At 41.1% G+C, this 26,543-nt stretch overlaps 1 protein-coding gene across 1 annotated transcript in view; it reads right to left on the reverse strand.

Moving 5' to 3' along the window:
* Positions 1-22,643, reverse strand: part of LOC143034066 (uncharacterized) — a 38,866-nt gene extending 16,223 nt beyond the window's left edge. Inside the window, exons 1-2 of the mRNA XM_076199968.1 lie at positions 22,478-22,643; positions 5,672-5,882 (exon numbers count right to left, since the gene is read on the reverse strand). Of these exons, the coding sequence (XP_076056083.1) occupies positions 5,672-5,882; positions 22,478-22,489 (223 nt within the window). The 5' untranslated portion in view covers positions 22,490-22,643. The remainder of the gene's footprint in view (positions 1-5,671; positions 5,883-22,477) is intronic.
* Between the last annotated feature and the right edge of the window lie 3,900 nt (positions 22,644-26,543).

Consider the following 26,543-nt stretch of genomic DNA (forward strand, 5'->3'; position numbering starts at 1 on the left):
GGGAGGAGAGGTGAAGCCTGAATCAAACCGTTATTACGTGTGTCTTTCCTATGGGAGACTTATTCATTTTATCACTCAGTAGAGGGGAGACAGAAACGTCAAGTACCCACGCCGAAGAATGTGACATGCACAACATTGCACTGTTCACACAATGCGTAAATTATACGAAATTTGTATCCTGTTCAACGGTTCCTGGCCCCTCCCCACTCCCCGGTCGCCCTTTGCCCCCTCCACTTTTTTGAGATGAGAGGGGTGGAGCCGTTTCCATGGCGACACATGGGACAGGGGCGACCGAGTGGTAGAGACACCGTGTCCCCAAGGGAGTCGTCGATGTCCAGTCCCTAGGTCCCGCACCCGCTCCACAGAGTGGGTGCGGAGAAACTCCAGCGATGCCACAAAGTCCCTGATGCTGTGGGCGTGCGGGGCATGGCCCGGGTCGGCTCTCTCCCAAAAAACGGAAGGGCAGGTGCGCCCGGGACCTCGGGGTTAGGGGAATCCTAAATTTCGAGTTGTAGAAGATATGATCCTCAGAAATCTCTTCCGTGTGGTCCACGTAGTCTTCGAACGCACGGACCGGGCGCAGTGGATGTGGGCGTCCTCCCTCCCGGAAGGACTGTATTCTGAGAGGGCCGATCATGTCGTCCGCTCGGCCGTTCCTGGCCAGGAATGTTGGTGATGGAGAGAGGGTTAGGGCCGAGCTGTCCTCCTCCAGTTTGGAGACGGACGGGTGGCGGGTGATTGCCGCCAGCTGTGAAGCCCTGTAGTCCGTAGTCAAGGCGAGCAGAAAGGCGACGCGTCGAGGGAAGTGTTCTTCCTCCATAATGGCCCTTTCGAACGCCAGGTACTGCAGAACACGATGCAAGGACCAGGCCAGGACCGGTTGATGTCTCGGCTCTCTCGAGGCGCTGATCCCCTTCATTAGGAGGGTTCACGCCCTCTGTGGCACTCGGATGTTCATGCCAAAGCGTAGCGGATCAGTGAGGGCTGTATAATGAGGCAAGACAGTCGCCGGTGCCCTGTTGGTGGAGGTAGCCAGCCAAGTCAGGAAGTCCGGGACCATGCTGGCGGAGTTGGTCACCATCGCGCGTCTCCGAAGGCAGTTCCGGAATCTCCGTCAGCAGGACCCACACTGCCGCACTGAGGACGGAAGGTGAGCTCTGAGCATCTTGTCTGCTGCCTCTGTAGAGAAGAGTTGGCTGAGAGCTCCCCGTAGAAACTCCAATTATCAAGTTGGAGTGACGCTTGGAGAGGCGCGGTAAGGCTGTTGGCTAGGCAGGCTGACCCCAGTAGAAGGGGAGAAGGGCCCCATCTCATTAGCTCCCCGAACCACGGCTGGGTTGGCCAGTAGGGAGCTATCAGGAGGACCTGACCCTTGAAGGATCTGAGGGTCTGCATCACCTTCAGGAGGACTAGTGTCAAATGAATACGTACCTCCAGCTGTTCCAGTCCTCCGTGAAGGCGTCTGGGCCTCCTGTGCGTGTCCTTTGGATGCAGGTGAGGTAAAGGGGGAGCTGGGTCGTGTTTGGGGAGGCAAACAGGTCCACCTCTGGGGTGCCGTAGCGGAGGGAGAACGACTCGAACACTTGTGGGCGTAGTTGCTACACTACGTAGATATCTTGAAACCTGGATAGAGCGACCGGCGTAGGGCCCCCGACCGAAGCCAGGGACGCAACAACCTGTGGAGTGCTGAGGGTATCGGCCCGGGCAGGTCACGCGGGAGAAGCAGTATGCTCCTGTCGACCTCCCGTACCAGCCGTCGGCGCCCCAAGCGGCTCAGTGGAAGGGCCGGGGTCGCGAAGTTGAGGCACCCCCCCCCCCCCCGCCACCGAAGGAGGGAGGACGTGTGAGAGAAGCACGCTCTTTTGGCGCAGGGGAACACCCGAAGGACGCTGACTGTGTCCCACTCAATCCCGAGCCAATAAAGTCTCTGTGTGGGAGCAAGGGCAGACCCGTCCCAGTCCACCCCGAACTCCACGTCCGCCAACACACTCAGAGCCACTGAGATGTCGGCCGATGCACCCTCCCCGGTGGGCAAATGCATCAACTAGCCGTCTAGGAACATGAGTGTGGAGACGCTTGCTTCCGTCCAACGTACGCCTACCACTCTCACTAGTTTCGTGAAGATCCTCGGGGTAAGCGAGAAACCGAAAGGGAGTATGCGAGGCCAAGTTCGTTTCCGAGCGACCTCGTCCGTGGGCGTTAGTCAAGAGGCTTCGTCCTGGGTGAAGACGTTCCCTGAGCGTCTCCCACGAAGACGGGCCTGGACCCTCGGTATGTATCCAACTCGCCCCAAGTCTTCCCGCGGGAAGTTCTCGAAGCCCGTGGCGAGCGTCTTCATCCAATAGTGTGCTATGGCAATTTGTGACGTCTCATCACCCACAAGCGGACTTCTATATGTTTAATACCTAGTGACATCATGTGATTATACTGTGACGTCACCGGATTGATCATGGCGCCATAGGATCGTCTCGTGACGTCACAGGGACACAAATTGACGTCATAGGACTACATGGTGACGTCAATTTATCACAATGACGTCATCTTATCATACCGTGACATCACTGAGTCACAGTGAGCGTTGAAATAAATTTTGACATGGTAAAATTCTGGACCATCATGACTGTAGATTAAATTAAGTTGAATAGGAAAAGTCATGTTCATGTTGACCTGAGTCACAGTGGGCGTTGAATTAGTTTAACATGGTAAAATTATTGACCATCATGACTACAGATTAGCTTAAGTTGAATAGGAAAAGTCATGGTCATTTCGACCTAAGTCACAGTGAGCGTCGAAATTAATTTTAACATGGTAAAATTCTCGACCATCATGACTGTAGATTAGCTCAAGTTGAATAGGAAAAGTCATGTCCATTTCCACCTGAGTCACGGTGAGCGTCGAAATTAATTTTAACATGGTAAAATTCTCGACCATCATGACTGTAGATTAGCTCAAGTTGAATAGGAAAAGTCATGGTCATTTCGACCTGAGTCACAGTGAGCGTTGAAATTAATTTCAACATGGTAAAGTTCTTGACCATCATGACTATAGATTAGCTTAAGTTGAATAGGAGAAGTCATGTCCATTTCGACCTGTGTTATTTTTTTTTTTCCAAGGTCAAGGCATTTTATTTATGTAATACCTAGCACTTTACGCCAACTTAAACTGTACTATTTAAAACTGATTTTCCTCTTCTCATTACACTAAATGATTGTAGTTTCTTTGAACTAATTTATACTCATTTTAACTAACACTAGACTCCCTAAGTCTAAAGTTCTTTTGTGTTTTACTTGGGGGTGGAACATCAGGTAAGTCATCTTTAAACTCAAGCCAAGTGAAGTTGATAAGAGGTTGGCTGTGGCTCATGAGAAGGGCTGGGTGGTGTTTTTAAGAAACCTGGAAGGAGGGTGGTGCCGTGAGGCGTTAGAAGACCATTGAAGCTCGGAGGTATGGGGCTGCCGAGGCCTGATGATCCTCGGGGAGCCACCCTCCGTATCATAAGACACGTCCCCTTGTCCTCCAAGAGGCCCGGGTTCTTACCACGGACGACTTGAGGACGTATGGGGAACGGAGTACGAGTGGAAAAGGTCAAAGTCTACGCCTAGGGCCTGACAAAGAAAGTTATAAGGCGTTAAAGGACCATTATTGGTCGAAGGTATGGGGCTGCCGAGGCCTGATGACCCTCGGGGCGTCACCCTCCGTATCATAGGACACGTCCCCTTGTCCTCCGAGAGGCCCGGATTCTTACCACGTACGACTCGAAGACGTATGGGGAACGGATTACGAGTGGAAAATGACAAAGTCTACGCCTAGGGCCTCACAAAGGGAGCCATTAAGGCGTTAGAGGACCATTATTGGTCGGATGTATGGGGCTGCCGAGAGGCCTGATGACCCTCGGGGGCACCCCCTCCGTACCATAGGACACGTCCCCCTCTCTTCCGAGAGGCCCGGGTTCTTACCGCGGACGACCCGAAGACGTATGGGGAACGGATTACGATCGTATAAGGTCAAAGTCTACGCCTAGGGCCTGACGAAGCAAGCTATGAGGCTGTTAGAGGACCATTGATGACCGGAGGTTTGGGGCTGCCGAGAGGCCTGATGAACCTGGGGGGCGCCACACTCCGTACCATAAGACACGTCCCCCTGTCTTCAAAGAGGCCCGGGTTCTTACCACGGACGGCCTGGAGACGGGGACGTATTGCGATCGTATATGGTCAAAGTCTACGCCTAGGGCCTGATACAAACCGTGAGGCAATAGAGGACCGATGATGGTCAGAGGTATGGCGCTGCCGAGAGGCCTGATGACCCTGGGGGGCGCCACACTCCGTACCATAAGACACGTCCCCCCCCCCCGTCTTCAAAGAGGCCCGGGTTCTTACCACGGACGGCCTGGAGACGGGGACGTATTGCGATCGTATATGGTCAAAGTCTACGCCTAGGGCCTGAAACAAACCGTGAGGCAATAGAGGACCGATGATGGTCGGAGGTATGGCGCTGCCGAGAGGCCTGATGACCCTGGGGGGCGCCACCCTCCGTACCATAAGACACGTCCCCCTGTCTTCCGAGAGGCCCGGGTTCTTACCACGGACGGCCTGAAGACGGGGACGGATTGCGATCGTAAATGGTCAAAGTCTACGCCTAGGGCCTGATACAAACCGTGAGGCAATAGAGGACCGATGATGGTCAGAGGTATGGCGCTGCCGAGAGGCCTGATGACCCTGGGGGGCGCCACACTCCGTACCATAAGACACGTCCCCTGTCCTCCGAGAGGACCCGGGTTGTTTACCAGGGACGGCTCGAAGACGGGGACGGATTGTGCTCCTATAAAATCAAAGTCGAAGAATGAGACAAACCAGCAGCCAAGCGGAAAGCGATAAAACTAACAGACGATTAACCAGCAGGAAACGGGACCGCCTGCTCCCATGTGGGCAGCGAGTTAACCACTCGGTCCCGTTTCCGCGATCTAAGTGACGCGACGCCCGGCTCGAGCTAGCCGGGTAAGAAGGGAGGGGATAGGGAGGGGGAGGTGGGGTCGACAATGCGCATGCCTGCACAGAGCCGGGAATTTTAAATTTCCGATGATTTTGGCGGAAAATTCAAACCACACTCAACCTTCGGGAAATGGCCATATGACCAGGAGTGTGGTATGGGATTATCGCTATAGCTTCGCTGTGCAGGTTTCTTTCAGCCGATAACACAGTTTTCCACACATTTACTGGATATCTTTATTTCCACTATTAATTAATGCTAAAAGGATTTTTTACCTAGATTGTACGGAAATTGCCTGACGTTTGTCAGAATATATTATTTGTGCCTCGACGTTCTCTCTCTCTCTTTTTTTTTTTTTTTTTTTTTTTTTTTGAGTGGAAAGTCTCCCTGCTGACTAAAACTGTGTGGTGAGAACCAAAATAGAATTCTTAAGACAGACGTGACTTTGCATTGGGCTAAAGGGGCTAAAAAAAAACTCGAACAACGGCACTAGAAGAGAATGTCAGCACTGACCCTTTCAATAATGTAGCGCTTTTTCATAATTTTGTTGTAGCCAAACACGACGCGATTCTTAGGGCAGGGGCTACCCCGCTGCAGAAAAAAATAGTCTAGTGTTCTATCTTCATAGATAAATAAATAAATAATCATGGTACTGCGGGAATTAACAAAATTTTATAAGACTTACCTAATCCTGAAGCAGATGGAATGAGGATAACATCGAGACCATGATTACTCAGTTGTCGTTTGACAGACGACTTTGCCACTCCAGCGCAAACGAAGGGAGTGCGCGGGGAGAGGAAGAGGCCGAGGAGCAAGAAGACCTGAAGCAGGTGATATCGGGGGAAAAAGAATAACGAAGATTGCTGACGTGAGATTTCTGCTGAGGTCCAACCAACCTGCAATGCGGAAACGGCAAAGGTGGGTTACGTGGTCGACTATGGACTAAAAAAGACGCTGGTAACGTCATGTCGCAAGAAAGGAGGCGTTGTCTAAACTGAACAGATTGTCTCTCTTCCTGTCACTCATAACAGGGTTAATCACCCTTCTCTCTCTGTCTCTCTCTCTCTTTCTGTCTCTCTCAGGAGTGATACTTAAATATACTTTGTGAAACTTTCATGGAAGTACGAGAAACACGGAACAACGCAAATGTTCAATCTGCATGTGGCTTGCATCCCCTTCAGACTTCATACGGATCATTCACTGCAGAAGTTTTATGCCAGGTATTGTGACACCCCTGGAAATAAGATTCACACATCATTCTTTTATGACTTCGCCTCTTCAACGTGACTTTGTCACCAAGGACAGAAACGCTGGTTATCGATGACAAAATACAAATACACCCCAAGCAGGATTATTTAATATTCATAACGTAATTAGTTTTCAAACCAAACATGATAATACGTAGATACCCGAAATGCAGGGTGGAGGTTTGAATGATTGTGAGGTCTAAGCTCTCCACTACATACACATCTGTGTACGGTTTAGTAATATCTCCCTTATATACACTCGTTTATCAACATGGAACAAATAACTACCCTACTCGGGAATCGAACCAGGATCATCACGATTTCATTGGGAACTAGAAATCATAGAAACCCAGGTTCGACTCCTCTAACAGGTAATCAGTAATACATGTATTTCATTGTTTACATGCACGTTGCAACTTTTGTCTGACGACACTGAAGGCATGTGGGAATGTAGGAAGCATTACCAGCTCTAATCATAAGTAACAAGATTATACAAATTGGATAAACAGCCAACAGAGGCAAAAACATGACATGAAAACTTAGAAGAAATTGTGCGTGCTACGTGGCGCATAGATACGCGAACGACGCCAAAAAAACAACGTAGAAACAGTGAACGGCATTCAAATATCGCAAATTTACAACATCTCCGTTTATTTTGGCCGTCAGACAGTTTTATTAACTCGAGGAAAAGTTCTCCAGCCGTCAATTAACCAATTCAACCTTTTCGATTAACCCTTTTCTCGTGTTTTTTTTTTTTTTTTTTCTGGGTGAAAATGGCGCCCATGTTCAGCTGCGGTATGTACACCCCTCCCATAATAAACGACATGATAAACTCTGTCTCTTAGGTTCCCAAGGGAACTTAGCAATTTTCTGGTTTACAACCCGTTACTACATGAAAAAAAATTAATTAAAACTATTTGGAGACACGAAACTCCTTCAAGAGGGGAGGAAAATAGTTCAATTGGTGGAACTCATTTCAAATAGAAATGGCATTAACGGCGACAATCTTCAGTTTGATACTCTACCGAGTTTTGAGATGATGTTTGAGATGAGATGCGCTTGGCATACGGCGCATGTGCTTTTAACACTGACAGATTTTAAAACCTTCTATTAAACATCTTTTTATAATGACATATTTAACAGATTTCGTTCTGGCCAAAGACAAACATTTTTATTCAGCTGAGGGCCTAAGAAATTATGACCCCGAAAACAGAAAGGCAGGAAGAAAATGAGAATAACAATATAAATAACAGGAGGTAATTAACGGAATTTTGGGCGAGTTGACGAGGTCGGTAAACGGTTAATTTGGTTGACGTCGTTAACCCCCCCCCCCACACACACACACTCACACGACTCTAGACAGGAACTTAGCTTAAACGGGTTCTCAGTTATTTGAGACAGTGCGCAAGGGTCACCTAACACGTGCTCAAAGCAACACCTACCAAGAAGTGATTCTCAACAAAGGAGTCAATTTACCTCCTAAAAATCAAGAACAATACTAATAGTGTAAACATGTATCTATATACCAAGGGCTTTTTCCCCTTTACAAGGGAGGTAATCAAGTCAAAAGGCATATACCCACTCCCAACCATTCCACTCCCATCCACCACCCCCCCCCCCACCCTCCCAGCTCCTCATGGATGGCGGGTCATCCCTGCGTCCCACCCACTGCCCTGGGTCAGAAGCAATGTAGCAAGACACAGCACATCCACAGCAAGGCCGCCTCACTTAATCGGCGACCCCCCCCTCCCTGTCTCCTCATGCAGAAAAAAGAGAAGACAGAGAGAAAGCCTTTCGAGTTGCGTCAAAATATCATTCACACATGATCACTCCCTAAGCCCCCCATCCCCACCCCTCCCTACCTCACAGTATCATCTATACACAGCCATTCTCTGCTCACCCCTATCTCCTGCCTTCTCCCTTCCTTGTTCAATAGACATTCCCCTCTTGCTCAACGCCCCTACCACCCCATCCATCCATTTCATCCTCAGTCGTCCCCTAAAATTCACTCCATCCACCTCTACCTTCCACACATTTCTTTTACTCATTTGTTTTCATTCATTCTTTCTGTATGTCCAAAACAACTCAATACTCCTTCATCAGCCTCATCTGCCATTTCCTTTTCCACCCTAGTTCTCTTCCTTGCCTCCTCGTTTTTCACTCTATCCAACTTTGTAACCTCTACCATACTTCTCAGACATTTCATCTCAAAACACATTCAAACTCTTTATCTCTTAAATTCCAAGTCTCTAGCCCATACAGTGCTGTCGGCACAATCATCCCTTCATATAATCTCCCTTTTGCATCCATTCCCAAATGTCTATTTCTCATCACACTTCTTAGTCCCCCAAGTCATTTACTTGTTTCTCTTAATCTACAAGTTACTTCCATCTACACGCCTCCCTTTCCTATCACATGCGACCCCAAGTACTTAAAGCTATCCACTTTTTCCAACGTCTCTCCATTCAGACTTAATTCCAGCTCGCTGCCAGCTTCTCCCTTTGTACATCTCATCACCTTACTTTTACCTACATGTACCTTCAACTTTCTCCTATCGCAGTCCTTCCCAAACTTTGTCACTAACTCCCATGACCCTCTGACCCTGCCACAAGCGCAGTATCCTCAGCAAACAACAACTGGCTCATCTCCCACTTTTCTCCATCTTTAACTACTTCCAATCCCTTGCCCATTACCCTCACATTTACCTCACGTACCACTCCACCCATATATACATTAAACAGTCATGGCGACATAACACATCCCTGGTGCATTCCCACCCTTACCTCAAACCTCTCGCTCTCTCCACCTTTAATTTCAATACAGGCTCTACTACTTTCATAAAAATTCTTGGCTGTTCTTAACAGCTTTCCTCCGATTCTATATATCTGCAAATTTCCCCACAGTGCCTTCCTGTCTACCCTGTCATAAGCCTTTTCTAAATCCATAAAGTCCCAAAAATCATCCTTGTAAAAATAAATTAATGAATATATAGATAACAATAATGAAATAAGCGTACAACAATAAATGAAACAATAGATAAATAAATGTAATAAATTAAAACAAGCATTACATTTCAGACAGTGAAATAAAAGTTTGCCCTTAGGAAATGATAGTTGATTCCATCGATTTTGGAGTAAAATAGATAAAAAAAAAAACTGGATTAATGAATACGTTAAGGTGTTTTATCAAAGGCAGATGCATTTCATTGCCAATAACCAGCGCCTCTATCATTCGAGACAATTTTGTGTCAAAGATTATGGAGATGGTAAAGGAGAAAATGAAGAAGGGCGGTTGAAATGAGCTGAGGGGATAGAAGATAAAAGTGATAAGCATTCTTATTTGAGTGAAAATTAGTTTTTAAGGACACACTGAGCAAACACAAAAATAACGAAGAGTTAAGGTAGACTGAATGTACGATTTTTTAGATTGACAAGCACATAAAAGAACCTTCTAGAGATATACAAGACAATAAAGGTATACAGGAAACTTGGCTAGACAGTACCATCTCCGACTCGGAAATTGCGATTCCGGGTTATAGTGTTGTGCGTAATGATAGAAAGAGGACCGGAGGAGGGGTATGTCAATTCTTAAACAACGATTTAGCATTCAACCCCCGTACAGACCTTATGAGTAACGATGGGCTCGAAGCTGTGTGGGTAGAAATATTGTTACCTAAATCGCATCCCATCTTATGCGGGGTCTGTTACAGACCACCGAAACAGATGTCCTTCTATAGCGCAATAAAATCTACCTGTTTCAATCGGGTCAATATGCATGACCAAGAAACTATTATCCTAGGTGATTTTAATACGAATCTGGCAAGTACAAATAACAACCTTATTAAGGCATTGAGAGACTTGCTAATATCCCATGGCCTGACACAACTGATTGACGAGCCTACTAGAATAACAGGCACATCCAGGTCCATCATAGATCTTATCCTGGTTTCCGATCGTAACAAGATAACGCAGGCTGGTGCTTGTGATTATGGTCTTAGTGACCACAAGCTCATATATTGTACTAGGAAAGCTAGGAAGACGATTTTCAACAAACACGACACAGTGAAGCTTCGTTCCATGAAGCATTACTCACGAGAACATTTTGTAGATGAACTGGGTAGGACAGACTGGTCGCCAGTTCTAAATTGTACCGATGTTTATAAGGCTTGGTCTGATTTTAAGTACACATTTCTTACTATTATAGACAGAGTAGCGCCTCTCAAAGAGATACGAATAAAACAGAGGACGGAGCCATGGATGACTAACAAAGTACTGGGTTTAATTAGAGATAGAGACAGATTTATTGCCAGATTTAGGAAAAGTGGAAATCAGGACTATAATGGCTTTCTGTACTATAGGAATCAGGTGAAATTTTGGAAGGAAAAAGCCAAAGCTGATTATTGTACTAACATGGTGCACCAGAACAAACACGATCCAAGGAAGCTTTGGCAAACACTAAAGACCCTAGAAGTTCACACAAAGCCTAGTAACAAAGTAGACAGTATAGGACTCATGATAAACGGTGAACTTAACTCTGATAGGAACACCATAGCCAACCACTTCAACACCTTTTTCACAACCATAGCCACAAAACTAGTTAAATCCCTCCCAACGGGTTCTGGGAAGTTTGGGCTGGGGTATGTTCAGGAATACTATAAAGACAAGTCCACAAAGTGTTTCCAACTACATAAGACCACTCAAAAAGAAGTGTTTAAATTACTGGCTAGCTTAAGTGCCAATAAGGCTACTGGGTTAGACGACATTCCTGCGAGGTTTGTTAAGGATGGAGCCACAATTATTACTCCCCCAATAACCCACATAATAAATTTGTCTATCGGTTCAGGATTTATCCCAAGCGACATGAAAAGGGCTCGGGTGACACCTCTGTATAAGAAAAACGTAAAAACTGAGGCAGGTAACTACAGGCCTGTTTCAATTCTAGGTATTATTTCCAAGGTGTTGGAACGTATTGTATACAATCAGTTAGATACCTACCTCAGGGAACGTAATCTACTATACGGTATGCAATCTGGGTTTAGAACGAATTACTCAACGGACACAAGCTTAATATACCTTTACGATCTGATAAAACAGGAATGCGACAGAGGTAATTACACGGGTTTAGTCTTGTTGGATCTACAAAAGGCATTTGATACAGTGGACCATGATATTTTATTAAAAAAAAATCAGGCATTAGGAGTGGCGAATATTGGTTGGTTCAAGTCCTACCTTACAGGTCGCAAACAACTAGTACAGGTAAATGAAGCCTGCTCAGATGACAGAGAGATAACTTGTGGTGTGCCACAAGGTTCAATTCTAGGACCACTACTGTTCCTGGTCTATATTAACGACATGCCAGGTGCGGTGAACTGTAAGTTACTGCTATTTGCAGACGACTCCGCTCTAATTGTCTCAGGTAGGGACCCAGTTGAAGTAGAGGAGAAACTGAGTGTCGAACTGTCATCGGTCCAGGAGTGGCTCATAGATAATAGGCTGTCTTTACACCTCGGCAAAACGGAAAGTATTGTCTTCGCATCAAAACCCAACCTCAGGAAACACAGCAATGTACAGGTCAGATGTGGGGTTAATGTCTTGGAGTCAAAACAAGAGGTAACCTATCTTGGAATACCCTTAGATCAGTCCCTCTCAGGGAATGCCATAACGGACAAGATTGTTTCCAAGTGTTCTCATAAAGTCAAATTTTTGTACAGAAAAGCCAGAAATTTTGATCTGGAAACAAAGAAGCTTCTAGTCTCAGCCTTGTTACAACATCACTTTGATTACGCTTGTAGCTCTTGGTACAGTAGTTTGAGCAGAAAAAACCAGTCCCGGCTACAGGTTACACAAAATAAGATTGGATTCATACTAAATTTACCTCAACGTAGTCATATTGGTATAGAAGAATTTAGCAGATTAGGATTGTTACCTGTAAAATATCGTGTCCAGCAGCTGAAACTAAACCAGGTTTACAATGTCGTTCATAATTCTGCTCCCTCATATGTGAGCTGTAATTTTACATTATCGGTTGAGAACCGAACCCGGAACAGTCAAGAGTCTCTTATTGTACCTCATGCAGGTCCCTTCACCAAAAACAGTTTTCACTTCACAGGTGCTCAACTATGGAACTCTTTACCTGTGTCCATTAAGAAGTCAAATAGCAAGGTTACCTTCAAGAAAAAAGTAAAGGGTTACTATATGTCCCAGCTATGGACAGAGAACAGCCTTGATTTTGTGTAGTGAGGGTTACCTGATTCCATGAGTAATACCATCCAAATCTGCGTTCACTCATAACTGTTCTGACCTCCCCCCCTTTTTTTTTGTTCTTCAGAAGTTTAGTTTAGTATAACAATGATTGATGTTTACAAATTTGTTTCCACCTTTGTTTTGCCAGTCATAATATTGTATATGTCTCAGGTAGGGTCCGACAACAGTTATGATCTGACCTTTTTCCTCGTTCTCCTTGTTGTTTTACTCATTCGAGTACTGGTCCCCTGGTGCTTCAGGTTATAATGTACTACTCCCAAGTGCTCATACTAATTGCCCACTCCGTCCTGAGATTCAGGTTAAATGTTAGATTTAATCAATAGGTGACCCTAGCTGCAGTGTAGCATTCACTATAACTACATGTTGCTACAGACGTAGAATATTGTAGTATATCATTAATGGTACTACTCTGATATAGTACTCACTCATACATGTTGATACAGCTGTAGAATAATGCAGTATATTATTAATGGTACTACTCTGATATAGTATTCACTCATACTGTTTTGTTACAGTTTAACATTATTTTGGTGTTCCTTTGCTTAATGCAATGTTCCTTTTTATGATGGTGCTCAAATTTTTGGTCTCAATATTCCTATGTGTACAAACAATTTAGTAATATTAGCAAAACTATAACAATGTTTATGTGTCATATGTGTTCTGACTGGTATTACTCATGATTGTCTCTGGTCCCCTGAACCCCCTACGTATGTTGTCAGTGTGACTTAGTGTAGAATAACAATCTGATGAGGACCACAATGGAAATAAGCGTACATGCTTTTTGTGTTATCCTCGGCAATTTGCATTTATTATTCCGAAATATGTATTCTTGTCATTATTTGCACTTCATGTATATTGATTCATTGCCAAATAAAGTCTATCTATCTACCTATCTATCTATTAGAGTAAAGAAGAAAATACTCCGACTTGGAAGCAAGTCACAATTGGAATGTTGGAATAACAGGTATTTGAATTAGTCTTGCTCATTGTGTACACTGCACTTGAACTAAAATAGACTACCAAATAGGGGTAGATCAGTATCTTCATGTGTGCGTGCAGACGACGCAACTGCAAAGCTGCTGGACAAATAAACGACTCCCCTTCAGCTCAGTACTGTATAAGGATTTTAGAGGACTTATACGAGTGGGTTTCGAAGTATTATACGGAATCTAATACCAATAAATAGAATGTCACAGGAAGGGGTAGGAGAAGGAGGGGGGGGGGAGACAGTACAGAAAAAAGACAAGGTTTTCATGGTCATAACTCTCAGAAGACTCGGATCTGGGACCAGAAACACTGTAGCTGGCCACTGACAAACGCTTCTGGGTCCAACAACTTTTTACTCTTCTGTTCTGACGTCACAGAGTCGTTGTTGTCAGGTACTCTTGCTCGAGGGGTTGTGACTTCCGCAATTCTGATCTAAAAGTCCAATAATTACATAATAGAGTGATGTATAATATTGTCATAAAAAATAACCAATCATTATATATTTCATCATGGAAAACGTTATCAATGTTATCAATTATGATCAATTACTACACAATGACAGTAAAAATGAGAGGAAGAAATATGATTGTGACACAGTACACTGTGACTGATTAAGCTTTTTTTCAAATAACGTTTGTCAGATCAGTGATGTCATATTGGCGTCTACATTCCTCCCACACATTGTCTTGCTGGGTGTAAAGCTGATCGATGTACAATGTGACACAGTGGGGATTTTGTACATCCCATTTCACGACGTGTATCTGTACCCTGCATCAAAACGACATCCAGTTGAACAGCTTAGACCCCGTAAAGTATCACGGGGCACCATCATTACGGATGATACCATACGATATCTCTAAATTCCGATATACAGCACTTTATACACAGCGCACCTGACTGTGACGGCAAAAATATCAATAGTGAAACTTGTCTTTGTTCATTTCCTATGCGTTCCAGTTCTTTCAGTGATATAGCAGCATTCCAGTAACCATTATTCATAAAATGCATTGGTCATATTTCTGCTTTGTCTGCGTTTATAGATTGGCAACAAGAAGTATTTCCCCACGTATTTTCCTTTGAAATTCGAAAATAGCGTATGACTGATCCTTTTGTTTCCTGGTTGCTAAAATTATATATTGAACACGTGTCTGCCATATAACACGCACGCATACACACATATATTCATATATATATATATATATATATATATATATATATATATATATATATGTATATATATATATATATATATATGGTCACAAGAAGAATTGTCACCCCAGAGCGCCCATATGAAGAATCGTCACCCCATGAGGTCCCACCTGAAGAATTGTCACCCCAGTACGCCGAATATCAACAGTGGAATAAAGATTAGGTTAGGTTAGGTTAGGTCTGGTTAGGTTAGGTTAGGTTTGGTTAGGTTAGGTTAGGTTAGGTTAGGTTTGGTTAAGTTAGGTTAGATTAGGTTGAATGAGGGTTATGCTTATTGTTATCAACTTATACAATCAATGAATCGTAAACCCAGGATGGCCCACATGAAGAATTGTCACCCTAGGATAGCCCATTTGAAGAATTGTCACCATGTCGAAGACTGGGGTGACAATTCTTTATGTGATCAAAGAGTGAGTCGTGATCAAGTCTGACATAACGACACCACCCAGCTCTCCATGCCATTTTATGAGACTGCAAGCTAGCTGATCAATGTGGTAATGTTGATATCGACAATATATCCCCTCCGACTAACTCCCGCCCTTACAAAAGGGCAAATATCGATCGAAATGTCACGTCAACCCTACGTAACGGAAAGCCTGACTGTCCGTTATTGTATAGGTATAGTATGAAAGTTTAGGTATTTAGTTATACATACGTCTTGTTTATTTGTACATGTATTTACTTATTTATCTATTCATTCGTTTCCCTTATACTTGAACAAATTATTGGACATTCATTGTCATTGTAACATCGGACGAAATTCGACGTCTAACATGATGAATTAGTTTTCGTTTGGGTGTTCGGCGGGTACGAAAATGATTAGATAGAAACCGTCCGTAAATGCAATCAACAACTAACAAACGGCGGTAAGATTCAAGACATTTTTCTCTAGCGAAATTTTTCTTTTCCTTCCCATACCGTAGTAGTTTTCATCCGTAGCTCAAATCGTCTTTTTTCGAATCTGGTGCCATTTTTCTTTTTAATCTACCAACGGCTCCTGCTCCGGTTTCAAGACGTGTTGAATCTCATTCGAAGCAGTTTGCATTCGGCCGACTTGGTCTGTGACATCATACTTAAAGCAAAAAATTCGAAGTGTCGTTTATATTCGTATCATGATGTCAGTACAAAGGAGAGGCAAAGAGCAACAGATCTATTGGCCTTTAAGGGGCTGCTTGCGAATTGAAAGGGCCTATGAATAGTGGAAACAGTTAAGAATAACTGACTTAATTTAAGTGTATCAGCTCACAATGCTGATAAATAAGTTAGATTAGGGTTGGACTCCATATATCTATCTTGGCATTTTAAGGGTGACAATTGTACCGTACTTGAACACATAAACAGGAACTAAGATGTCGTTTTAATTACTGGCATGGTACGGTGTAGGAAACATCATATATTCAAATAACCATCGTTACGTATTACCAAGTAATATATAACAGTATACTGCAATAAATAGTAATAACATTTGTGGATCGTAATATTATGGGTATTCTATCAAGTCACGTTCTGAAAGCAACACATTCTGACAAGTTGGCATGATGTAAGCATAATCAATTCATATCATCTGTGTAAAGACAATACTAAATGCTACCGTGCAAGTGAACTATAAAAGGAGTATTTAGGTAAATATCAGAAATGAATATATATACATTTCACGGGTGTTATTTGGATTTGTTTTTAGAAATATTTCTTATATGAACACAGACTTTGGAGGTCAGAGGTTTCTAGATGTTTTCAGTGGATCTAGAGGTATTTCTTAGAAGAATAGAATTGATCGCCAGAACTGATGTAACGTTCTTTTCAAACGAAAATCCCTCGTTTTGCGGACTTCCTCCCTCCTACTGGCCGCCTTCGCAACGAAGATGCATTTTGGTCGACGCATCAGTCGCAGAGACAAGGTAAGGCAACTCCGTAGTGTTCCATAGTGGATCGTTTGTGTACATGAAACACTGAGAGTACCAGTTAACGTTTGTGGTGTTTTGTTTCTTTGTAAAACATAAATATAAACATTTATGTTTCAATAACTGACGTTCTACCAAATGATTAATCATATCTTCGTGCGTGCGTATGCATGTGTGCGTGTATATACTGTATATGTGTGTATATATATATATATATATATATATATATATATATGTATGTATGTATGTGTGTGTGTGTGTGTGTGTGTATACGTATACATCAACAATATATATATATATATAAATATATATATACATATATATATATATATATATATATATATGTGTATGTATATATATATATATATATATGTACATATATATATATGTACATATATATATATATATATATATATATATATCAACTAATACCACAGTCCGAATGTGGTATTAGTTGTGATTTATAAACATTTTACTATGTGTATATATATATATATATATATATATACATATATATATATATATATATAGATATATATATATATATATATATATATTTGTTAAACCACTGTCACTTGTTACATGCTAGCGAGGTTCGAGTCCTTCGTTGTGCCACGTATCAATTTGTGCATGTGTGCCTCCTCGAGTCTCTCGATGTTGATAGCTTAGAATTAAAGTGAATTGTGGTTGGTAAATGTGAATCTGTTCACTGGGACCCATTCAGTGTTGTACAACTACTTTCGCGCGTTGCATACTTACCGATTGTACTATCATGGCGGAGGTGGGTTGAACGCAAAAATTTGTGTATGTGTATGTAACTCGAGCATACAAATATGAGAAAAATTACCCTTAAACGTATATTTCTCTTGGTAGTTTCGGTTAAATCACCGTCCCTTGTTACGTGCTAGCGGAGGTTCGAGTCTTTAGCTATACCAAGTATCAATTTCTGCATGTATGCCTCAAGTTTCTCAATGTTGATGGCTTAGAATCAAAGTGAATTATGGTTGATAAATGTATGTATATATACGCGGAAAAACCACCAGGGAAAAAGATAAAATGATGACCAAGCGCTTTCGTCTATTCAGACATCCTCAGGGTACATGTACCCTGAGGATGTCTGAATAGACGAAAGCGCTTGGTCATCAGTTTATCTTTTTCCTTTGTGGTTTTTCCGCATATTTAGAATCACGAGTTTATGTGATTTCAAAGGATTACAAAGGCGGAGCATGCCGACAGGAGGCCTTTTGGTCCACATCTAGGTCGGATGCGAAAACAATCATAATAATAAAATAATAAATAAAAACTATAATAATGTAAATAACAAATAAAATACATAAATAAATGCGTAGGTATAGTTAAATAATAAACAAACAGGTAAATAGTAAATAATAATAAATTGACATATAACTAATGATAAATGAAAATCAAACAGACAAATGATAACAAAACAAAAACAAATAATATAAAATAAATTATAATCATGCGATATATATATATATATATATATATATATATATATACATAATATTATATGTGTGTGTGTGTGTGTGTGCTCGCGCACGCACTATCAATTGTTGGGGTGGACATTTTACACTTGATTATGGTTTGTGATACATAACCTAACCTAACCTATTCTATTCTAACTTGGTCTAACCTAACCTAACATTCTAAAGATGGTTATGGCTAAACCTAGCCTAATTTCTTCAGAAACTGGCAAATGGAACCTCCTTATAAAGTTGCCCGCTAATATAAAGTGGTGTGAAACAAGCAAATTGACTCATAACGCCATGACACAGCACAGATGAAAAGACAGTGTTATATAGCATGAATTCATTTATGATAAAGAAAATAAGTACAATATATGCCACGGGACGACACTGACGCGCACGTTCAACAGCGAGTAGTGCGAAACCATGCAAGAGACATGAGCGACATGACGTCACTCAATCGATATCATGCAAGTCAACATGGCGCCATTGATTTGGGGAAGAAGTATTCAGTGAAGATTGATTCTCGTTTTCCCCAATTAAGAAACATGAACGTCTTCTAAAGAGATGCAAAATGTTGAAATGAGTTACAATGATTATACATTTGACCGACAGACATTTCGGTCCATAATAAGGTCGGATTCATAACATGAAGAAATGAACGAATAAACAAATCAAATGAATGGATGAATAAAAATAAGTTGATCTGTTAGCAAATAAAAATGTTTTTTTTTTTTTATCATGACCCACTTCCGAAGTTTTGTTTTAGGCCACAAATTTCATTCAGCTTGTAATCATCCAGCTCTCACTTTCCCCCGTCTGAAGTCTTGACAAATTTGTAGCGGTTAACAATGCATAGACTTTAGTGACAACCAGGGCCAGATTTAAGTCTACTTGACCGACTTAATCAAATTGGGCCTTGTGAGTGTTCTGAAAGATTTTACAAATAAGAAAGCCGGAAAAGTATATCTTCTAAAAGACATGTGCATATCTGTAATTGCCTTAACATGTATTAAAAATAAAACTGTCACGTTATCTTTCAATATCTAGTATATCAAGTATATAAATAATGCTTTTCGGCTAAGACTGGCATGCTACACGAAAATGAAAAATCAATTTCTAACTAGGGCCCGCAATTCTAGCACCTCTACGGACCAAACTCACGCATATATATGTGTATATATATATATATATATTTCTATTTGGCGACAGGTCTCCATTAATGAAACAAACGCAGATATTATTTATTTTTTCTCATCTTTCCGTTCAGCTGGTGCCCTCCCCCTCTTCTGCACGATAGAAGCGGCGATTATAATCGAAGAAATATTCAGTACATACCTGGTGACGATCGGAAACGTGTGGCGCTCGTGACGTCACGATGATGAAATGCATGACGTCATCGATACGTTTAGTATATATATATATATATATTATATATATATATATATATATATATATATATATATATACACATACATATACCATCTATTCATAGTATATATAAATGATATAGACCATGGACTAAAATCTAGTGTTTCCAATTTTGCTGATGATACAAAACTGTGCGGAGTGGCAAATGATCACTCAAACCAATTAGATATTCAAGAAGATTTAGATCAATTACAACAATGGTCTGCAAAGTGGCTAATGAAATTTAACACAAGTAAATACAAGGTAATGCACATAGGTAAAAATAACAGTAAGTACGATTACAAGTTATATGGAAATTCGTTAACAAAAGTGGATAGTGAAAAAGATCTCGGCGTAATTATCAGTAACGACCTCAAATCATCCAAGCAGTGTATTTCAGCCTCTGAGAAAGCAGACTGATTGCGCGATCTTTTGATTTCAAAAGTCCATCACTCATTAACAAGCTATATAAATCATTAGTTCGTCCACATTTGGAATATGCTGTTTCCGTATGGTCACCGAATCTCATTAAAGACATTGACAGACTGGAAAAAGTACAACAGCGAGCCACAAAACTCATTCCAAATATCAAAAATAAATCATACGAAAATCGACTAAAACATATGAATCTGTTTTCCCTAAAAAAGCGTAGACTCAGAGGTGACTTGATACAGGTCTTTAAGATTTTAAAGGGAATTGACAACATCAAAAGTGACCAAATTTTCACATTGAATGAGAATCAGACAAGAAACAATGGTCTCAAACTGTCCGAAAATAGATTCAATTTGGAAGTGGGTAGAAACAACTTTGCCAACCGTGTAGTTAATGAATGGAATAAACTTCCTGCACAGGTAGTGCAATGTAGTTCAGTTCGAAGCTTTAAGAATCATTTAGATAAACACCTATTTGTTTTTGTTTTGTTATCATTTGTCTGTCTGATTTTCATTTATTATTAGTTATATGTCAATTTATTATTATTTACTATTTACCTGTTTGTTTATTATTTAACTATACCTATGCATTTATTTATGTATTTTATTTGTTATTTACATTATTATAGTTTTTATTTATTATTTTATTATTATTATGATTTTTTTCGCATCCGACCTAGATATGGATCAAAAGGTCTCCTGTCGGCATGCTCCGCCTTTGTAATCCTTTGTAATACCAAGGCTTTTCCCCCTTACAAGGGAGGTAGCCAAAAAGGAAAAGGCATAAAATCATTCCCACCCATTCCATCCCTGAATACACTCCACACCCCTCCACCCTCCCTCTTATCTCAGCACCCCCTGGATGACGGGTCATCCCTGCACCTTGTCCACTGCCCTGGGTCAGAAGCAGTGTCGCAAGACACAGCACATCCACAGCAAGGCCGCTTCATTAAATCGGCGACCCCCCTCTCCGTCCCCCCATGTATAAAAGGAGAAGACGGGGAGAAATCCCTTCGGGCTGCATCAAATTTTGCTCACACATACTACCTCACCCCCCATTCCCCCGCCCATTCCACATCATGCATCACAACATCATCCATATACAACCATTCTCCATTCACCCCTGTCTTCTGTCCTCTCCCGTCCTTCCTCAAACAGACATTCCCCTCTTCCCTAAAGCCCCCTTCACCCCATCCATCCACCTCATCCTAGGACGTCCCCTCATGTTCACTCCCTCCATATCTGCCTTCCATACCTCTTTTACTAGTCTTTCTTCACTCATTCTTTCCATGTGTCCAAACCATCCTAATACTCTTTTATCAACCCTATCTCCCAACTCCCTTTCCACCCCTGTTCTTCTCCTCACCTCCTCATTTCTCACTCTATCTAGCCTAGTAACCCCCATCATATTTCTCAGACACCTCATCTCAAACACATTCAAACTCCTTCTCTCTTCCTCTCTTATGTTCCAAGTTTCTGCCCCATACAGTGCTGTTGGCACACAATCACTCCATACAGTCTCCTCTTAGCATCCATTCCCAAATGTCTATTCCTCATTACACTCTTCAATCCACCAAGGCATTTACTCGCTTCTCTCAATCTACATTCTACATATATATATTCAGATGAATCTCACCGTATGGATATACTCACACAAAGCCCGTGGGAACATTTTTCCCAAATTTCACAGAACAGAGAGTAAAAAACATGTCGAGCTTGGGCATCACTATACAAAGCTGAAACGTCATTTGTGGGTTTTGTTAACTTAAACAACGTCATTTCTTTCATAGCATGGCCGGATTACGATAGAAAGTATTATCGACCAATCTGGACAATTTCAAGTTGGGTTCTGTCCCCACATTATTTTAGCCACAAAATTCGTGAAATAGCAAATGTAGAAAACGATCCTGGACATCCCGTATTCAGTTCATTCGAGTACTCGCTAAAATAATCATGAAGGTTGCATAGGCAATGATGATATCAATAATGTCGATTATATAGTTATAACAATCTTGAATATTTATATAAATAATGATGAAATTGAAAATCATATAAGTAATTATGAAAATACATAACAAGAACTAAAAATATTTCGACAATGGCAACCTCAGCTTGCAGTACTGTAGCGGCTGATACAAAACGGCAGTTGTTTACACAAATGTTTTGACGTTTTCTTTAATCAGATGAGGATCGAACAACTGTAGCATTAAAATGATACACTTAAATCCCTCCAATTTTGTCTATGTCACGGCAGTGCAATTAAGCAAATAAAAAGAAGCATACTTATGAAGTAGTAATTTAATGTTACTGAAATAAATCATCACTATTGGCAAGTACGGAGAAGGACCATCACATCAGATTCACGTCAAAATTATATATAATTACAATGACATTTCTTTATATATTTTTATATCAAACCGTGATACAATAATGCACATTTATGTGAAAATTTCTCTTTAAATCATACCCCGAATGTACTATATGTATATTCATCCAGAATACAAACTTTCCAAACCACAGTTACAGCAATGATTTGGTCCAATACACATTGCTTACCCTGGTAAACATTGTACAGAATAGCGCACTAGACCATGCCTCCGTCTTGCATTCAAGTCGAGCACTGGGCACTGATTAAGATACTTCTCATCCACCAACTACTGCCTGTCGCTCAGATACAAAATCACCGACACTGAGCCACACGAGATCCGCACCATGTTCTCACGATAAGGGACAAACAGGAACTAATCCCAATACAGGAACTATCACCCCTCAGCTTTTTGCATTCTAACCTTGATGACGTCACAAGGCCGTTCGGCCGCGAGCGCCGTCCGTCCACCGGCAGGAACGACGTTTGGTTTTCGTCATCTGCCACAAAATTCTTCATTCCAGCAAAACTAGAGCCGAAAACGCACTTGATTCAATAATATATAATTTTAGAAAAAGAAATTATTCCATATATAAGGAATCATGATATGAATCGGAAGGTGTATGCTTGTAAGCAATCTATATTTTTTGCTGTCGTATAATCAGCAACGTGACTGGATCCGCCCGAGAGCAATACAGAATGGCCGCATTTGGACCTAGTTCCGCCCGTCGTTGTGAAACAGTTATCGTGGGGGCCTGGATTAGTCTGAACTTTAGTGAAAAACAGCGAAAGAATACAGTGAATTACACCTCATACTGTAAAACTACAAAAAGTGAACAAATTATTTAGATAAATACAAATACTCACTCAGTGAAAACATCGAATCTTGAACTGGAGAAAGAATATAACAATGCTAAAGTAAGTAGTGAGCGCAATAAAAGGCTATTTTGTGGTGCCCAGAGTAGTTAAGAAGAGCAACTAACTGTTATATTCATAACAAGGGATATGGAAGAAAGTAATCTATTAACAGTGTATGAAAATGCGACAGCAGATATTACGAAGTGTGATCGATCATACCACATCTGATCGAAAGCTTACTAGAGGGTTCATTACATGAAGAGCAAAAGTTCAGACGCGAGCGTACGTACATACATACATGCATACATATATACTGTACATACTTACATTTCAAAGGGCCGTTTTTCCTTCCTAAGGATGGGTGGCCGCGTCAAAGCACACATGCACTCCATATATACTAAAACACAACCGTCGCCCCCTTAGCACCTCTTGGATGAAGGGTCATCCCTTATCCCGCCACAGTGCTGAGGACAAAGGAAGATGCAGAAACAGAGGAGGAAAAGATGGAATCATTATCGAGAAATTTTGTGCAAATGAGAAAGCAAACGAGTTCCAGAGACAAATGAGAGGAAATATTCGGATAAATGGAAGGAAGGACAGAGAAACTGGAGGCGCGGGAAGAGAAATCGCAAGTGGCCGTGAAAGAGAAGGAGGCTCCTACCTCTAGATATCCAAGGTGTTTGAAAGTTTGCCGGTCGTCACGTCTAATTTCGTTAGATTTTAAAGTTTCAAAATATCAGTATATGGTTTATTTTCAACTGCGAATTTGCAATTTAGACATAGATATTGATAGTGAAAGACATTAAAGTCACCATTTCAAAATGTAGCTCACGTAGATAATGTCTGTGCGGCCAATATAAGTGTGTATTTTTATATAACCCGCCATTAACCGTATATGTGCAATATCTTTAATTTTGTACCCACCCACCCTCCCCTGCAAAAAATCTCGTCATGGGGAAACAGAATAATCGCGTATGATATGAAAAATAAGTAACAATATCTGGAGACTAAAACGAAAGATACGAAAATAGATTAAAAGGCGTAGGAATGAAATCCGTTGGTGAACAAGGAACTCTAGAAAATAACCGTCATTTCTCTTAGACACGTAAATCAGGAATAAAGTGACGAAATTATGAAAAAAAAATGAAAGATTTAAATTCCAAGAACAAGGTTAAGTGTGTGTGGGCCCCCCCCCCCCCACACACACATAACCTTGTTCTTGGAATTTAAATCGAAAAGGTTTACCGGCAACTGAGACTGGCGTTATGATCACACTGGGCTATTTTTCCTCCGACTGCTGGATCAGGTTTCCATCCTGCAACTTTCGGGAAGGAATCTAAAATGCTGAAGGGAAAAAATCTCAATCTCCTCTAGCATACGTATCAAGTGACATTCTATGTAAACTGTTGAAAAAAATAGTTTGCCAAAGATATTTTACGGCGGAAAAATTTCTGGACGTGGGCGGTACCGCCGATTGATTGGAGGTTGGAGGAAAAATAGCCCAGTGTGACAACACCTTTACCTTAGATAAGAAGATAGGCTTAACTGTATGTGTACCCAAATGGTCTTAATCCTGTGTGTACTAAGATAGTTTTGATAGTCTTAATCCTGTAAATGTGTGCGATCCAAAGAAATTGGCTACTAAGACATTTAGAAGTTAGATATAACAGCAGATGGGGTACAGAGAAGAAATTGGGTATGGAATATTATATATATATATATATATATATATATATATATATATACAAACATACAAGAATATATATATATATATATATATATATATATATATATATATATAAAAACAAAACGGGTAAGAAGAAAAAAATATGGATGGTTGAGAAATCATATCGAAGATGGATTTCAAATCTATGTGGGTTGGTTACATGTGGTCATATAAAACGGGAAGTGGCTCTCAACATCTGAATGGGGAGAAATACAAAACTGGAGTGCTAAAACAGATGAACAGGACACTGCTCTTGTAATGTCTCGACTGTAATGGAGAAATACAAAAAAATCCGATTATAAAATTGAAGGAACATATAATATATATATACAATATATATATATATATATATATATATATATAGTGTGTGTGTGTGTGTGTGTGTGTGTGTGTGTGTGTGTGTGTGTGTGTGTGTGTGTGTGTGTGTGTGTGTGTGCACGCGCGTGCGTTGTATTTACCTTGTATTATACGGGAAGGGAGCTATGCTCGTAGTGACATCTTTGCATCTTTCAGCATCAAGTTTGTTCTTAAATTCTTGTATAGTATTTGCACACAATGTTGCCTCATTCAATTTCTTCCAGATATCCACTGCTCTGTGTGGGAGCTATTCTTTTTCAGATCTGTTCTATAACTCTCCTTTTTGAGTTTCTTTTCATGTCCTCTTATTTTTACGTTGTCCCACTTTAATAAATCATCTCTATCTAGGACTTCCATCCCTTTCATAATTCCGTAAATGGTCAGTAGATCTCCTCTTTCTCTTCTTTGTTCCAGGGTTGGTAGTTCCAATTTGGACAATCTTTGCTTGTATGTCAATTTAAAGAGTGTTGGTGCCATCTTTGTCGTTGCTCTTTGTATTCTTTCTAATTTATTTACATTCTTTTTAGAACTGGGTGTCCATAGTGTCGCAGCATACTCCAATTTTGGTATTATCAGTGTAACTAATATTTCTAATATTTTCTTTACCATTTCCTCATCCAAGTAATTGAAAGCCACTTTCATTGCTTTTAGTAATTTGAAGGTTTCTCCGACTTTTTTGTTGATATGCTTGTCTGGTGACATGTCTTTGCTGATAATTACTCCTAGGTCCCTTTCCGAGCTTACTTTTTTAACTTCTCTTGTATCAATTTTATATTGCCCCGATATTCTATTTTTACTTTTTCCAAATTCCATTATACTATATTTCTTGATGTTGAAGTTTACTTCCCACTTTTGATTCCGTTCCCAGACTTTATCCAAGTCTTTCTGTAGTGATTCACAGTCTTCCTCTGTACTTACTTTCTTTGGTAGTTTTGCATCATCTGCAAAGAAGTTCACATAACATTCCACACCTTCATCCATGTCATTTATATATATGGCAAACATAATCGGAGCCAATACCAAACCTTGTGGGACTCCACTTATCATTACTTCCCAGGTCGAGTATTTGTCTCTAAGTACTACCCTCATTTTTCTCCCAGTCAAGAAATCTTCCATCCATTTCAATAATTTTCCTTGAATACCACCTATTGATTCAATTTTTCTTAATAGCTTTTTGTGTGGTATCTTATCAAATGCTTTTTGTAGATCTAAGAAAGCACAATTCGCCCAATCGTCCCTTGTATTATTTCTATTAGTCTCAAGTAGAAGCAAATCAAGTTAATGGCTCATGATTTTCCTTGTTTAAATCAAAATTG

Source organism: Oratosquilla oratoria, chromosome 16, assembly GCF_046742065.1.
Source record: "Oratosquilla oratoria isolate Oo_2021 chromosome 16, ASM4674206v1, whole genome shotgun sequence".
Lineage (NCBI taxonomy): Eukaryota > Metazoa > Arthropoda > Malacostraca > Stomatopoda > Squillidae > Oratosquilla > Oratosquilla oratoria.